The 18,297-nt window shown below is 34.5% G+C and overlaps 1 protein-coding gene across 4 annotated transcripts in view; it reads right to left on the minus strand.

The window, feature by feature from the left end:
• The window catches only part of LOC18442143 (SCY1-like protein 2 A), a 53,665-nt gene extending 49,421 nt beyond the window's left edge, over nucleotides 1-4,244 (minus strand). Inside the window, exon 1 of one of the 4 annotated variants that reach the window (XM_006852367.4) lies at nucleotides 3,448-4,244. In XM_006852367.4, the coding sequence (XP_006852429.1) occupies nucleotides 3,448-3,939 (492 nt within the window). In that variant the 5' untranslated portion in view covers nucleotides 3,940-4,244. The remainder of the gene's footprint in view (nucleotides 1-3,447) is intronic. The other 3 variants (XM_088866609.1, XM_088866614.1, XM_088866612.1) reach the window with 3 other exon arrangements.
• Nucleotides 4,245-18,297: the final 14,053 nt, after the last annotated feature.

Genomic DNA, 18,297 nt, shown 5'->3' on the forward strand with positions numbered 1-18,297 from the left:
ATTAGAAACATTATCCCCTTACACTTTGACCCAATCCACTCCTATTTAAAATCAAACCAATCAAATTTAAACTTCATCATTTTAAATTTGAAATCAAATTTAAATATATTCTAGATAAATCTAATCTAGATTTCCCACAATATTTGGGAAACCATATCTCATTAGATTTCAAACTTAGCAAATTTAAATTTGAAATAAATCAAATTGAATGGGGTATGCCTATTCCACTAAAAGTGATGTGCCTCCATATTTGGGTCAAAGTGTAAGGGGATAATGTTCATAATCTTTCCATCAAAAATCATGATGGCTGATTTTTTGGATGGATGGCTCTGATTAATCTCTCACCCCACACATCTCCTAATTATCCTGAAAACTTTTGCTGAAAATTAGATAAGGTAGAAATCTTATTTAACCTAGAATCCTATTCAAACTAGGAGTCTAGATTTTCTTCTATTTAAGAAGGGATTTGAACCTATTTGAAAAAATCATTAGATCTTTTTCTCTCCAAAAGATCTCTCTCCCTCACACACCAATTGGGGGAAACTCTCTTTCTCTCTCTCACGCCACCTTCTCTCTCCCTCTCTCTCTCTCTCTCTCTCTCTCTCTCTCTCAACTAAAAGAGAGGCATGCCACCTCACTCTAACTCTTCTATTTTTTTGTCTTGAAAGAAAAAATTAGAGGTGGCCTATTCTTCTTGGAGAAACACTAAACTAGGGTTTGCTGTATTTTTCAAAGGAATAAAAGAGAATCTTAACTTAGAAAGATATCAACTCCCAAGATCAGCCCTATTTTGTTCTCATAGGGTTTGTATAAACCCTAGGTTATTTTTTAGCTCTATTAAACCCTATAGAAAGAATGATAGCCTACAAAGCCTCTCTATCTAAGAATTTATAGCAACACTTTGAGAAAGAAAAGTGCATCATTGGTCAGGGAATCGGGTGTACCAAGTCCTGATTGGGTAACTCCAGGCGTCTTTCAGTAAGTCTTCCCATTATTTTATTTTATTTTTTTTTATTTGTAATTTTTCAGGAACTTATATTGTGTTAAAAATTGTTATAAAAGCTATTTTAAAGTTCCTGGATAGTTTCTATTTCTCTTGACAGTAAAATAAAGATCCTAGATTGTATTAGGGCATTGTTTTTATTTTCAACAATATATTGTGGCACATGTAAGTGGAATTCAGGTATTTGAAATAAAATAAAAATAAAAAAATTTGAATTTAATACCCTGAGTTCCACATAACCACATCTTACACTTGCCTAGTTGGATATAAGCTCCAAACATCAAGATCTTATTGCTATCAAATCACATATCAATTGTCATCCCTAAAACCATTGATTTCCTTCCAACGTGGAGCCTTAGCAATAACATCATCCCTACTTTGTTGAATCCTTTCTCAAGTACAGCCTAAGCAATCATGAGCTTCTTTATATCCCTTTAAAAGTCTTCTCTTCTATAAAACTATCTATTTTGGTGTTTGTCGAGATCCAAATGCCCTAAAATATCATCTACATGTATACATCCAAGGAGTCAACTGCTCTTCAAGAATAGAATCCTAATCAAATCATTACCTACTTTTACTTGAACTTTGGAATGAACCTCCCAGCCCCAAAATGTGTTCGAGAAGTAGTTCCTTATCCTGCACATATAGTGAACACATAAAAAGAGGCAATTAACTCCTATGTCTCCCTACACAAAAACTAGAAGGGGCCTTAATCCTTGGTTCCAAATTTGATTCATCATAACAAATCTAAGACAATGGCTCATCCAAGTGCATGATAAGGTGACCTACGCTACTCTCATTGATCTCCCTCAAAGACTCTTAGGGCGTGTTTGCAACTGGAAGTTTCGGTCCCAAAGCGAAAACTTCTAGCATGTTGTAGTAGTTACTACTAGGAATTGTGCAACATCCAAAAGCGCTCACTTCTCAAAAAATGAGAAGTGAGCACCTCCATGCCCCCCCATGGAAGCATGAGTTTCTCATGGAATGCAATGGGCGCACTTCTCATGGAAAGTTTGCCCATGTTCATTTTTTATTCTTATTTTTTTTTAAAAATCAACTCGAGATGAAATTTTAAGGTGATTGTTCCTCATTGGGGCACATCTATAAAAAAAAAATGTATAAAGAATAATTTGATAAAAAGGGCCAAAATGCCCCTAACATTTTAGGGATATATGGTCATTTTATTTACTTTTTTTTATATACGTTCCATAAGTGTGTATGGACGAGAAGCAATGAGAACCAAGATTTTAGCTCAGACTGATGCACAGAGAATTAAAATATTATTTAAATACTCATACATGCTCTTAGAACCTAAATACTCTAGGTTTGGAAACTTTCAGGTCTATCAAACGTAGGTTTTCATAGTCCCTTCGAATCCCAGGCAAGTTAGCAAAAATAGTATTTTCCAGATCCTCAAACAAGTTGTCAAACAGTGTATTTTCCAAAATCTTCCAGCTTCGAAACTCGAGAACTTCCCAGCTTCCAGTTGTTAAACACAACCCTAAAGAATGTAAGATTACTCTGGTAATCCCAGGCCAAAACTCTCAATAGAAATATCATACTGAGTATCAACAAAATCGACTCATAAAATTTTATTAAAGAGAATTTTGGCCATAGACTACTAGATCAATTTTATGAATCAAAGAAAGAAAAGTTACCAATCAAAAAACTATCTTAATTATCAAAAAAGGTTGTACCTTTCAAAGTTCCTGCAAATTCATCAAAGGAATTCTTAAAGTCTAAATGATTGAATATTATAGGGGAATGACCAAGACATTATGATATGTTTTCAGACCCCTCTATTACATTTCTGTTGAATTGTCAACAGAGTCCGTGGCTTCCCTGAACACTCAGTTTTTGATACATCGAGCAACAGAAAGAAGTCCAAACTGAACTCCAAATGCCACCCATGAAACCATCTCTGTTCTATTGTCCAAAGCTTCTCCTCTTAATAAATCAAGGAAACGCCATCCATAGAACAACATAAATTTCCCCACGATGAAATACAAACTCATAAAGAAAGTCATAATCACTCAGAAGGGGTAAAAGAAGACCAATTTTTCAGAAGGTCAACTTGTAGATCACCATGTAGCTTACAGAACGCCAATCGAAAAACCAACATAAATTGTTCCAAAACAAAAATTCAATTACACATTGCTAAATCACGAAATAGACAGAAATCATAATTAATATTTTCCATAAGAAACTACAATCCAATAGCGAGAGAGATGGGGCTCCGTCCATGCCATGAGCTCAATTGGAAAACAAGCATAAAATAATAATGACTAAAACAATAATGACTAACATTTGCGATGACAAAATACAATATTGGGCGTGTCTGTGGGGATAACAATTAGCAAACAAGCAGAAGTAAAAGACATAACTGACATTTCCAATACTAAACTTTATAGAGAGAGAGAGAGAAAGTGAGTGAGAGATCTAACCAAGCCCTTGAGCTCCTTGGGCACACTCCCAATGTTATCAAACACCCCTAGCACATTAGCCACTGAAGCAAAGATGGGCTCAGTGACCATAGCCATGGAATTCTTCGTCTCATCAAGCCCCTGAACCACATGAACAACACCAGGGTGCCTCAACCTCACAAGCCTAGACGCGTCAGCCTTAACCAGCTCCATGAACGCATCTTCTGCAGCCTTTGAAAGCCCAGCTCGAATTCTAGCCTCTGAAACTGCTTTCTTATCAAGAAGCCATATACAAACCAGAGGGTACTGAGATTGCAAGGTCTTGGTTCTAGGTCGAGCTGAATAAAGCTTCCATACATGGCCATGGCCACCTGATCCCACCTGGTCTAAGAGCTCATAGTCTTGAAGAGCCTTGGGTCCAGTGACCTCCTGAACCGTAGTTTGAACCGTCTTCTCAATCACAGCTGCTGTTTTAGCCAGAGCTTGGGTTAGGGTTTTCATGTTCAGAGACATGGCTGCAACTTAAATGTAGTGGATTGGAGTGGGATGGAGAATTAGATATTGTGGTGATGGTAATCAGGGTTTCTTGTACAATAATTAGGGTTTCTCAAGTGAAATTCAGGAATTGGGGGGGAACCGAATCTGCGATCTGCAATGAGATCACTTCCTCCTCCTCTGTCTTCCCCTATGGAGCATGCGTCAGTCTTCTTCCTGTGCAATTATTTTTATTTATTTAAATGTTTTTAATGCAGAAACAAATATATAAGGGTGGCAATGGGGTGGGCCCGGGCAAGCCAGGGCCACCGGCCCTTGTCCATGGGGCCCGGATGGAGCTAGGCCTGGCTAAAAATTGAAAATAAATAAATAAATAAATATAACGTTGGAAAATTGGTGGATGAATTAGGGACAAAAGGAAGTATAAAAACTCGAAAACAAAAGCTTGATCTATTCTTGTTTTCGAGCGCAAGAGTGCTATCTCAAGACAATATTTACTTTTCTTCGATAGCATATTTTACGTGAACAAGAAGGGCAATTCGACCTTAAGATACACGAAAATAGAGAAATCTCTTTTTAAATTCCAAAGTTCTATGCACTCGAGCTTGAAGCCCACACATTAAGCATTGAAACGCACACACTGGGCACTAGAGCTTTGATGTTTTAGATAAAAAAAAAGACATGATCGAGTAGAGAGAGAGATGTTAGCCCAGTTTTGCTCCCCGGAATTGTAGAGAATGGTGTATTGTTGACAGGTTCAAAATGTATTCTTAGTATCTAACTTGTATGGGTAAAAAGGCTTTTGATACAGAGCTACAAGGAGGCTGCACATTTATTGTAGTAGTGGTTATATGCACTACCAACAACTACAAATTACATGCTTATTTAGTAAAATGGAGGCTACATGCACCACTAAACGCAAGTTACATGCCCTTGATGCTTATTGTTACTTGCCTCCATTTTATTAACGGCTAGATAACCATTGGATCCCCATATGAGCTGAGCTCACAAAAAGATATCGACCCACGGGCCCAACATGCACACGTGCTCAGGCGAGGGGTGCCTCATGCGCCGATGCATGAGCTATGATGGTTGTTGTTGCAAGTTATAACTAGTCTCCATTTAATTAACGACTAGATGACCATTGGATCCCCATATAAGGTGGGCTCACAAATAATTAACAACTAGATGACCATTGGATCCCCCATATGAGGCCGGCTCACAAAAAGATATTGGTTCACGAGCCCGACAAACACACGTGCTCAAGCAAGGGGGACCTCACGAGCACGACAAGCACACGTGCTCAAGCGAGGGGCGCCTCACGAGCTCGACAAGCACCTATGCCCTCCCACGCGCATCCGTGTCGCACGCTTCGTATGCTCCACACATGTATCATCTCTCTCACCTTGTACTAAGAGTATAAGGCATGTGAATGTCTACTCTTAAATACCGCTAAATTAACTATGTCATCTTCAATGTGGGACTCAAACCCACAGCTTTCTCTTTACAAAAACAGCTTAGAAATAAACTACATTTCCATAGTATTTTTAAAACAAAAAATAATAACATTTTCCTCCATTATTTCAAAATAACAAAAAAATATAATAAACATATTATTTACATACCATGAAAGTATCTTTTGATTTTGTGGCAGCATATATCTTTGAATCTAATTGCTTATTTAACAGACCGGTAGTATAACTCACAAATAATATTCAACTCCAGTGTCTTTTTAGCTGCTAGCACATTTTGGGCTTTGTGTTTATATCCCGATTTCATAAATGCTCTAAAGACAAGTCCCATCTCATACGAAGTGGCATCACTTCCATACTTACATATCAAGAGTGCCCCTATATATAAAATACTTTGGCTTCATCTATATATATATATAGGAAAAGTCTTTCCAACGCTTATAGGCGAAAATGAATACTGCTTTCGCCTAACCTCATCACTGTCTAAATTTCATCGTTCAATCACGATTGCTCGGTAGTGTTTTATTTTTCATTTTTTTCTACAAATCGAAATAACCTGAAATTTGGAGGGTATGTATATCTTACTGAGGCGCATCTAATAAAAATATAAAAACTATTATTTGTGAAAAATAAATTAACTAAAATACCCCTGAAACTTTTCGGGGCTATTTTGGTCAATTTTTTCATGTAAAATATTTTTTTTATAATTTTCAAAGATTCTCCTATTTTTGATGAATACAAGTTCCAAATTTCAAATCATTCCGATTTGTAGAAAAAAAATGAAAAATAAAACACAATCTGACAATCGTGATGGTAGTAGGCGAAATCACTGTTCACTTTCGCCTATAGGTGTTGCGTAGTGTTTTCATATATTTATATATATATGATATAATGTCACCATGCCATCATAATATAATGAAACCACAATCCTAGAAAACCATGTTTGTAGCATTTTTATGACTTAAAATTTTGTACACACACTCTCTTCATCTCAATAATCGATTTTCAAAAAAAAAAAATTTAATTTGCACCCTATATATGGTCAAATTGAGTCCCCTCCAACAATGACTCTAAGCCGTCCATTTCATGAATTTTAAGATTTAGGCCTTTATGAATTCTAAATTAAAATTTTCTTTTTAAATTTTATTATCTAAAAAATTTGCAAGAAAAAAATAGCCTTCTAGGGCCTAGATCTACCCATCTCACTAAAATAAACAGCCTATGTTAATTGGGCTAAAAATCCACTCTCTAAGTTGTGTTTTCAATTTTTCTTGTTTGTGCTTGTTCATGAAAAGAGTGAATATTTTAAAAGTCTGTAGATAACATTAAGAGAACCTACTAACATACACATCATCATTAGACCTATCCACCATATGGATTTTTAAAGAATGGGTGCTTACAAAAATTTTGTCACATAATAACCAAACTAATCATACGTACAATTTATTTTTACCACATTAAACCTATAATTTTGAGGTTATAAAAGTCTAGGTTGGGTTTCCATTGTAACTGATTACTCAATGGACTCTAGCCTTATTCGTTTTGATATCTTACTAATGGCATCCCTTGCAAGACCTTTTGTTAAAGGATCAACTAAATTTTCATTCAATCTTACATGTTCTACACTAATTACTCCATCTCCAATTAACATTTAAATGGAGTTATATCTTTTTGAAATATGTGTAGCTTTTCAATTATATACATCATTATAAGCTCTCACAATAGTAGCTTGATTAACACAATATATTATGATCATAGGTATTGGTTTTAGCTATATTAGAATGTCATATAACAAGCTCTTTAGTCATTTATACATCTTTACTGGCAGAGTCTAAATTAATAATTTCTGGCTCCATAGTAAAGCGCAAAATATACGCTTGTTTATTTGACACTCATGATATTGCACCACCAGCTACTGTATATATCCATCTGGATGTTAATAGTGAATATTTGATTTCTTTGTTCCAATGAGCATCACTATACCCTCCCAACACTCTGTGATAACCCGCATATTTTATGTCATAATTGATAGTTCCTTTCAAGTATTTTAATACTCAAGATATAGCATCCAAATGCTATCTACTTGTGGAACTAGTATATCTACTAAGTTTGTCTATCGCATATACAATGTCAGGCCTCGTGACAGTCATTACATAAATTAACTACCAATTACCCTAGCATATTCAATTTAAGATATATATCTCTCATCATTTTTCTTTAACTTAATATGATATTCTATAGGGGTATAGACCGACATACTATCAACATGCTCAAACTTTTTGAGCATTTTCTCAATGTAGTGAAATTAAGTTAGAATTAATTTTTTTATTTTCTCACTATTTTGATACCAATTATCACAACCCTCTCCTAAGTCTTTCATATCAAAGTTAGATGTAATGAATCTTTTAATTTCCCCCACAAGTTTTAGATTAGTGCAAAAAATAAGCATGTAATCTATATATAAACAAATTATGCCTCATAAGGAATTTAATTGCTTATTATCTACACATTTATCAACTTCATTTCTCTTAAAACTATTTAACATTAGCACATTATCTAAATGTTTATGTCATTATTTAGATGCTTGTTTTAAGTCCATAAAGATATTTAACTAATTTACAAACTTTATTCTCATGATCTGATATCACAAATCCTGCGGGTTGTTCCATATTTTTTTTTTTAAAATAAGTCACCATTTAAAAAAGTGATTTTTACATCCGTTTAATGTATGACAAGATGGCTGGTAGAGGCTATTACTAAAAGCAATCTAATAGTAACAATTCCTGCCACAAGTGCATGCGTCAAAATAATTAATTGGGTAAATTGCAAACACTCCCCCCCCCCCCCCCCCCCCCCCTCCCAAACTGGACTTTTTCGCACTTTACCCTACCTAATTTTTCCTAGCAAATAACCCCATACAGAAGTTAATTTTTTTTGGATGAAAATACCCTTCCCTCATATAACAAATTATTTTCGTTGGAGAGGGTGGCCCGGCAATTTGAACAGCCAGTTCGGCGATTATTTTTGTTGGAATGGTTGGTCTGGTGTTTCATGGTGGCGGTCCAGCATTTCATGGTGGCAGTCTGGCGATTATTTTTGCTGGAATGGGCAATGCGGTGTTTTGAAGTTGCGGTCCGACATTTGAAGGAGCAATCCGGCATTTTGATATGGCGGTCCGGCATTTTGAAGGGGCAGTCCGACGTTTTGAAGTAGCGGTCCGGTGTTGTACAAGTGCAGTCTGATGTTTCCTTTTATTGGGATCCAAAAATGATTTGTTACATGAAGGAATGGTATTTTTGTAAAAAAAAATTAACTTTTTGTATAGGGGGTATTTGCTAGGAAACATGATTTTTTGTGGGAAGTTGTTAGGAAAAGTTGGGTGGGGTAAAGTGCATAAAAAGTCCATTTTGGGAGGGTTTTTTGCAATTTTCCCTAATTAATATCTTCTTTTTGTTTAAATCCTTTAGCAACTAATTTTGCTTTATATTTATTAATAGAACCATCATAATTCTTTTTTGTTTTAAGATCTACTTATTTTCAAGTTTTATTTGTCATTATAGAATCCATTTTACTATTTATAGCTTCTCTCCAAAAATTTGCATATTGAGATGCCAAGATTTTAGTTAGTGATGTTGGATCTTCCTCCACATTTGAGATAATAGGCAATGAATTTAATATTTTATTTTAAATAACTTCAACTAGATAAATATAAAAATCCAGTCCAAAGTTATGAGATAGATCACCTCTAATTCTTTTGCTTCTTCTTGGTTCTATTTTCTCATCCTCATGATGTTCTACATGTTCTTCATCAACATTTTGATTATTTTCATTATTACTTTCATTTGGCATGCTACGTGTTTCATCCTCTTTAATTTTACAAGTAAGATTTTCAAAATATTTAGCATCTCTAGATTCCATTATTGTGTTAGAAATTAGATTAAAAAATCTATATACTTTACTAGTTTGTGAATATCCTACAAACACACATTTCTAGACTCTAAGACCTAATTTATTTATTTTAGGATATGGAAGTCTAATATATGCTAGATAACTCCATACTTTAAAAAAATTCAAAGAAGGTTTTCTATCAAATCAAAGTTCATTGATGGTCATTTCACTCTTTTTATATGGAATTCTATTTAGAATAAAACGTGCAATCAATAAAGCTTCACCCCATAAATTTAGTGGTAAATAAGAAGATGTGAGCATTGCATTCACCATTTTTACTAAACTTCTAGTTTTCCTTTTTGCCAATCCATTTTATTGAGGGGTATATGGAGCAGTTACTTGATGAATAATTTCATCATTTTTACAAAATTCATTGAAATCATTTGATAAATATTCTCCTTATATATCATTTCTTATAATTTAAATTTTCATACAAATTTGATTTTCAACTTCTGCTTTGAAAATTTTAAATTTTTCAAAAGCCTCATCTTTATGCCAAAGCCAATAAACATAAGCATATATTGAAAAATCATCAGTACAAGTAATAAAATATATTTTACCACCTCTTGTTAAAACATTATTTGGAGGGAGTAGTTTGTGTAGAGCCGAGGCTCTAAACAATCAAAGTAAAGCTTACCTTCAAATAGTGTTGAGAAATGTACAATACTCTAAATCTTTGTTATAGCCTTAAAATATATGAGCATTTTTTAATTATAAAATTTAAAGCTTCAAAAGTATTGTAGATCGAGCAGATATATGAAAACTTGAAAATTGATAGCCCAAAAATGCGTTTCAAGATGCACTATTTCCAAAACTTGAAATCCATTTTTTTCTCATGTCCATGCATCTTGATGTCGAGATCATCAATTTGAGGATATTTGGGCATCAAAACGACCTCTTCTAGTGAAATTATTGAGGTGGGCTCTAATTTGATTGTTCAAAGCCTCAGCTCTATATAAACGTTTTTCTTATTTAAAGCACATATATCACTCTGTATAAGTTCTAACATTTCACTATTTCTTTCCATTGAAGGAAATGATTTTCTAGTTATTTTAGCTTGTGCACATACTTCACATTTTTCTTTATATAAATCATCACAATTAGAAATTACTTTTAATTTAACAAAAAATTAAATAGAAACATAATTAACATATCCTAATTTACCATGCCATACATTACAAGAAGTCACAATATAAATATAAGACTTGTTTATTTCATTAATTAAATCAAACTTGAACATCCCATCACAAGAGTAACCAGTGCCAACAAATACACTAGTTTTTGTTAAAATGAGTTTATCAAACCTAAATACTATTTTAAAGCCTTTCTTGCTCAAGATACATCCCGAAACAAGGTTTCTTATCATGTCCGGTACCTAATACACGTTTTCCAATATAAGAACCTTGCTCGAATTAAACTTCAGTTTTACTATACACTTTCCAAGCATTTTTACTAGGGTTTGGGTTCTAAGTTGAACCGACTTTTCATCACCCACTGGTTTAAGGGTCTTAAACATATATCGATTATTAGACACATGAATGGGAGCGTCGGTCAATCCTCCATTCATTATCTTTATCGATCACGTTTATTTTCGTGAACATTACTACAAATTTTTTATCAATGGTCATGTTTACTTGAAATCTAGGTTTTTTTGAGCCATTTCCAGTGTCGACATTATCTTGAATAGTGCCCTGATTTTCCACATACATAACATGAGGCTTTTCTTTTACTTTTGTTGGCATTAGACATTTGGTCCTTATAATTTTCATTATGGACCTTAGGAAAGAAAGACTTCTTGTTATATTGAGCATTTGATTTTTGCTCAACAACGTTTGCTTTAGCATGAAAGTTTGTTTCATCTTTCTTTTCTCGAAGTCAATTCTCTTCTTCAATTCGAAGAGATCTTTATAGTTGAACCAAATCAATGTCCATTTCTTGATGTTTCATTTTCTTTTGATATTCTTTCCAAAATGAGGGAAGCATGTGAATAATTGAGCCTAGTAGAAAAAATTCATTTAATTGAATTCTGCAATCTTTAAGTTCATTGACTACAAGCTGCAACTCATATATTTATGAAAGAATTGGCTTGTTTTCAATGAATTTAAAGTCTAGAAAATTAGAAATGATAAACTTTTTGTTACCAGATTCTTCAGTGAGGTATATGGTTTAAAGAAACTTTTAGAGTTCTGTCGCCGTGGCCACTGATGCATATATGCCATAAATCAGATCTGCCAAGGCATTGAGGATGTGACTTTTGCAAATATAGTTGTCCTCCACTCATCTTTTGTAGACTTGAATTTGCTTCACGGTGGAATCATCAGATGGAGGCGGTGCAGGCATAATAAACTCATTGATAATGTAAGCCACTTTATGGGTAGTAAGCAAAAGAGGACATTTTTGTCGTCATCGTTGAAATTCAACCCATTGAAACACTTGAGTCTTGTGAAATCATGATTTATGGCTTTCAAAGAAGTCATAGCAGTCTATTTTCTTTCACCCATGAATTATCGTATTGAATTATTGAAAAATTGATGGATGAAATAGGGGCACAAGGTAGTACAAAAATGAAAAAACAAAAGCTTGATTCATTCTTGTTTTCGGGCACACATGAGCGCTATCTCAAGACGATATTTACTCCATTTTGTTACTATATTTGACGTACATAAGAAGCGCAATTCGTCCTCGGGAGACACTAGAGTCTCGATGTTTTAGATAGAGAAAGAGACAAAATCTAATAGAAACAAATGTTAGCCCATTGGGGCCCACGCCCTCACACATGCACATACATGTGTGTGCAAATCGCACATTTTGTGTGCTCCACATATGTACCATCTCTCTCACCTTGTACTTGTATAGGATATGTAAATGCCTACTCTTAAATACAGCTCAATGAACTCTCTCCTCTTCAATGGGGGACGCAAACCCACAACTTTCTCTCTCTACAAAAACAACTTAGAAAAAAAGCACAAACTATATTATTGTTTTGAAATACACAAAAGTACTTTTCAAACAAAAAATACTAACATGTCGGGCTAGGCTGAGCTAAAAAAAAAGGTTCGACTAGGCCACACCAGACCGACTTTGGCCGCCAAGCCCTTGGGCCACATTTCGTGGCACTTCTGATGTGGTGCTCACATAAAAACAAATAGATCAAAGAATTGTATCACACATTGCATGTGCAATGGTATTTGGGATACACAGACTAGCGATCCCTTGTTTCATCCTCGTAAATGGTATATGAAGTTGAACCCTTCTCCGGCTCACCAACTTAGAAGACAATAATAATTGTGGCCCTCTAGTATGGCTACTCTAGGGATATTTGTTCTATGAACCTAGTTCCTTCTCCTCTCAATATCTATTATTTAAGGTATACCTTAAAAATTCACTAGAGGAGATTGTTTCGATTTTCAAATATCTTCAAATGGATCATATCGACCCCAAGATATATGGATATGAGAATATATATATTTCAAGTCTTGAAAATCATGCATCTTGTAATGTATTTTTTTGGATTATTAATTTTTTAAAAAAATTAGTGTTCATGGATCTCCTCGATCTACACTATTTTTTAAGCTTTAGATTTTATAATTAAAGATTGAAATAAATTTTCTGGTCACAAAAATTTCTACTAGTGAAACATCATTAGATACTATTAGAATGTGCGCCTTATTTTGATTGCTTAGAGCATCATTCTTATACAAACCATAGTGTGAAAGGAAATCCAAATTTCATTATCAACATCTGAAAAGCATTCAATATATGTATGATTTTTTTTCGAAGATACTTAGAGAAACTGTTTAAAGAAAAGTTTTTGAATTTTTTTTTTTTTTTGAAAAGATGGATACTGCAGTTTAAGCATTAGTGACCCTTTTGGTGGAACTTTGATTTTAAATTTTTATTTTATTTTATTCATTTAGGAATTTTTTTCTACCCAAAACCTAACTTAAAAGCTAAATTTTGGAAGACAAAGTGCCCCAAGTATTTTTGCTTAGGGTTTGAATGTGTGCAAACCTTAGCTCGGAAGACCAGAATTCATTGAGTATTCTCTTATTCTCAAATCTTAACTACTTTCTTGCAACCTAAAGAGAAATTCCTCTAAGACATTGAACGAAGCTGTTCAAGAAGATCCAAAATAATGCATCTCGTGCTTGGTATCTCTTTGGATTTCTAATTGCATGCACCTCTTTGATCGCCACATAGACAACTTTAATTGCCCTTCTTAATTTGCATGACTCAATACAACCCCACAAATTCGATACGAAGATAAAATTTATACAAAAAAGCTACAAATAGCTTGACACCTATAATAAATAATAATATAGGTAGAATCTCAATCATCAGATCTTTATCAGATGGTTCAAAATATATATCACTATCTAAATTTTAATCTTTTTTTTTTAGTAGTCGAGTCATGATGAAATTTTAGACGTGTATACTAAAAACAAAGGCATACAATAAAAATATAAAACAAATATTTTCTAAAATATAAAATGACCAAAATATCCTTGAAAAATGATGGGGGTGATATAGTAATTTTAAATTCTTGACAATATGTTTTTTATATTTTGTTATATGGTGCACTCTGGTGCCAAGTATATACGGCCAATATTTCATCACGATACGATTTCTAAAATATTATTAAAATTCAGATATTGTCATGTATTTTGAACCACTCGATGAAGATCTGATGGCTGGGATTCCACCTATACTATTATTCATTATAGGAGCTACCAAAAGGTAGCTTTATCCAAAACTATAATAAAAGAACTAAACAACAATCAAGCAATAAAGAAAAGTATAAAGAAAAGAAACAGTTAGTCACTATGAAAGAAGAACGAAATTAAAAACACATGCTACCAAATCTCTCTTTACTTTATCGCCAAATAAGAATTAAAAATTAAGATTCCCATTATATTAACTCTTAAAATAAAATATTCAATCTATCCACAAAAATAAAAATAAAAAGCTCATTGTCTTAACACAAAAACTAAATACATATGTGTAAATCTTCATAAAATGCACATTGAAATTGAGAATCTAAGTTTCACTAGCCAATGAAGCAGTGTAATGAGGAACAACTAAACAAACATATATTTCACGCTCAATTATAGAGTTGAAATTTATCGCTTTAGATTCTACTTGTGCAGATATGAAATGGCTAAGGAATTTATTATATGATGTACCAATATGGAAAAAATTGATGTTGGCAATCATAATTCATTATGATACAAGAGCATGTAATGATGTATATAATGGATAACATACCGTTGTAGATACCTATTTTGAATTTGGTAAATTTCCATTTTTTCCTGATATAGAAAGCTCTTAGGACCACACTATTCTAGATTACTTTGGACCACAAGACACCATGGTCCATAGTCTCCATTTCATGATCCATTTTATTCCTTTAAACTATTTAAATTTGAAAATAATCCAAATATGGGATAAATATCACGTTTAATTTAAAAAATAAGATAATAATCATCCAAAAATGTGTGAGAGATAACGAGAATTAAAATCACGTAATTTTGGTGGATTTGACCAAAATGACAGAATGCGTGTTGTTTTGGGTGACACAAAGTGTGTCACTTAGTCTTGATGACCCAAACGACACACTTCGTGTCACCTAGGCCATTTGGTGCATGTTCTCTGTAAACTGTCAACATTAATCTTTGCGACACAATTTGTGTCGTTTGGTTACATTTGACCAAAACGACACACTATGTGCCGCCCAAATGTTTGACCACCAGAATTTTTCAAATTTTGAAGTTTAACCAATTGGACTCCGAACCTTCTCCCAATCACTTAGAGGTCTATAAAAGGACCTGAGTCCGACCTCTTGAGGGTTAGTCAAAAAACTTCACTTAGACTCTATGAGTGGAGTGAGGCACTTATAATTCTAAGATCATGAACTTCATTAGAATATTCATATTTCAACCTTTAAGCATTAGATCTAGAAAACCCTAGGTCCCATTTCAACCAAAGCTACGGCTTGGTCACTTCTAAAAGAAAGAGAAGGACAAATGGAGTAAAGCGAAGCCGCGGTCCTGATACAGACGAAGCTTTAAGCTTCGAATGTCTCGAGCCAACTGGCCCAGTCAAGTAAATCTCTTTTTCCCTATTCTTTCAGTTATCTTAGTTAGATATTAATTAATTGTATTTCTTTAAGATTTTAGTGTGAAAATAATGTTGTCATGCCAATGATCTGAGGGAGGATATGTTCATTAGGATAGATGAACCCTTATATCATAATTCGACTGATCCCACACCTTCTCTACGATTTTAATTAACGAGTTTGTAGTGTCAAATTAGGGGGGATTTTTACTTGAAAATCTCTTAGATTTTCACTCAACTCTATCATCATCATCATCATCACATCCTTATCCCAATTATTTGAGGTCGGCTATACGAATGTTATTCCACCATTGTTGCTCTCTCAAAGGTCGTACCCTCAGTAATGTGAACAGATATGACAACTACAACAAATATGGCAACTACAAATTGTGAATATTGAAATATGTCAATGCCTAATTGTATACTACATCCATATAGAAACTGTATCATATAGTTTTAGCAAGTATTGATTGTACCCTCTATATAAATCTACAATTGTATTGTAGTCTAATCAGTGTATCAAAAAGCGCTAGGCGGGTCCTAGGCAGCCTGGGGGGTCCAGGCCGTCTAGAGACTAGGCGAGCGCCCAGAACTTGGGCAGTTGCCCAGTTGAAAAAAAATAAAAATCTCATTGTCCCAATATACCATATTCTAACAATCCAACTTGAAAAAAAAAAAAGTCAAGAGAACTTTGATAATCCATATTGTTAAAACAGTAAACTGTAAAACCATACAAGTGATATAAAAGTCAACACCCAACACAACAAAAATAGACATAAATTTATAAAATATACAATCTAACAAAAGTCAATACAACAGTCAACAAACTCAAGTCACTCAACACTAGACTATACAGTCTAACAAAAGTCAACAGTCAACAGACTCAACACTCAGCACCAAGAAGTATGAGTCTTCAATCATCATCATCAGAAGGAATATCAATAAACCTCATCATTTGTATCAGAGTCGAGGCCATCATCATCAGAGTCATCTCCCTCTTCAATATAACGTTCATCCTACTTTGTTTCTTCTAAATCTACCTCTTCCTCCTCCTCTTCTTCTACCTTCCTCTTACTAGTATGTGTAGTCTGTGCAGTTGAGGCCCAAGGAGTGTTGGTTACTGTACCATTCTTTTTGTGCTTCTCTGAACTCAAATATTTTATAATTTCCTCCCTGGTAGCCACAAAAACATTTTTACATGGGGCAACATCCCCCGTAATACGAGCAAGGTGTATTTTAAACCTGTAAATACCTCCATTAGTATCATTTCCATAATAATTACATTTAATACGATTTTTATCATTTGGATTCGGAATATAACCATACTTCCAACCCGGATCACCGCTCCGACGACTAGAAGCTGGAGAAGATACTTCCATAGAACAAAGCTTATTTTTATCCTTTTTTGGTTCTTCAAACTTCAAAAGATGTCTAATCTCATCTTGCTTCAGGAACCTTTGTACAATAAGCAACATTCCTCTAACACCAGCAAGGTGTTTTTTAATCGGCTAATACCTCCATTGGTATCTTTTTCACAAAAATTACACCTTATATAATTTTTATCATTTGATTTTGGGTTATATCCATACTTCCAACCCGGATCACTTTTTTTCAGAAGTAGAAGAAATAGATCTATGACAAGGATTTTGTTCTTGTTTTTGTTTTACATAACTTAAAAATTGCTTAATCTCCTCTCTGACAGCTTCAAGAACATTTTTACAAAGGAGCAACATCCCCCTTAATACCGATAAGATGTTTCTCAAACTGGTTTATGCCTCTTTTTGTATCTTTTTCACAAAAATTACACCTAACGTAATTTGTGTCATTTAGATTCGGGTTGTATCCATATTTCCAACCTGGATCTCCACTCCGACTAACTCTTGAAGAAGACATCTCAAAATAAAGCGAGCAATCTAAAAAATGCACTTACTTTGGTTGCTTGAACTCCAAAACTTTGAGAAACACTTTGATGATTCGATGATCAATCCAATGAAATGTAGTTTAATGGAGGTTTTTTTTAGTTTAAAGGAGCTTCTTGTGGGTTTAGGGTTGAAATGAACCTAAAATCCATCATTCTTAACCTTTAAATATTTCAAAATAACAAAACGAAAAAAAAAAATCATTTTTTCGACCTCTGGGTGGGGCGCAGGCTCTGGGCGGCCGCCTAGGCGGGTTCCGTACTGCCTAGGTGGCCACCCAGGGACGGACCGCCCAGTTTTACCGCCTAGGCGCCCAGTTTTACCGCCTAGGCTTGGGCGAAGCCCCCAGGCCTTCTAGACCGCTTAGGCGCTGGGCGGTCCGTTTTTTAAATCAATGAGTCTAATTCAATTCATTGAATACAGAGAAAGATTATTTTTCACATAGTATCAAATCCTGGTTCTCTGCTCTTAGTTTCCCTGGTCTCAAAGCTGTTGTTGTGACAATCCGCATCAGTTAGTGGTTATTCCCTCTCTTTGTGATCTGCTTCTTTCTGAAGTTCACGTCTCTCTCACTGTGAGCACCTCGGCCTAAAAGTTCACTGTGAAGTGAACCACTATGCCATTCTCCTACTCGGGTCTCTCTTGGTAATGTTTTTTCTGAAACACGGCATTCTGGTATCCCTATTTTCTCTACTCTCTCCCTATTTACTCTCTCTATCTCTGATATATGTTACGATCTTTCTCAGACCTCTAATCTCGCTCTACTCTCTCGGTCTCTCTCTAATCTCTCTCGATTTCTGTTTTCTCTCTCTGTCTCTCTCTCTCATTGGTACCCCAGATCTCTTCGATCTCTCTCTCTAACCTCTCTAATCTATTTTATCTCTATCTAATCTCTCGATCTCTCTCAGATCGTAGATCCTTCC

This window comes from Amborella trichopoda, chromosome 1 (assembly GCF_054954075.1).
Source record: "Amborella trichopoda isolate Santa Cruz 75 chromosome 1, AtrichopodaSantaCruz75HAP2 v2.0, whole genome shotgun sequence".
Taxonomy (NCBI): domain Eukaryota; kingdom Viridiplantae; phylum Streptophyta; class Magnoliopsida; order Amborellales; family Amborellaceae; genus Amborella; species Amborella trichopoda.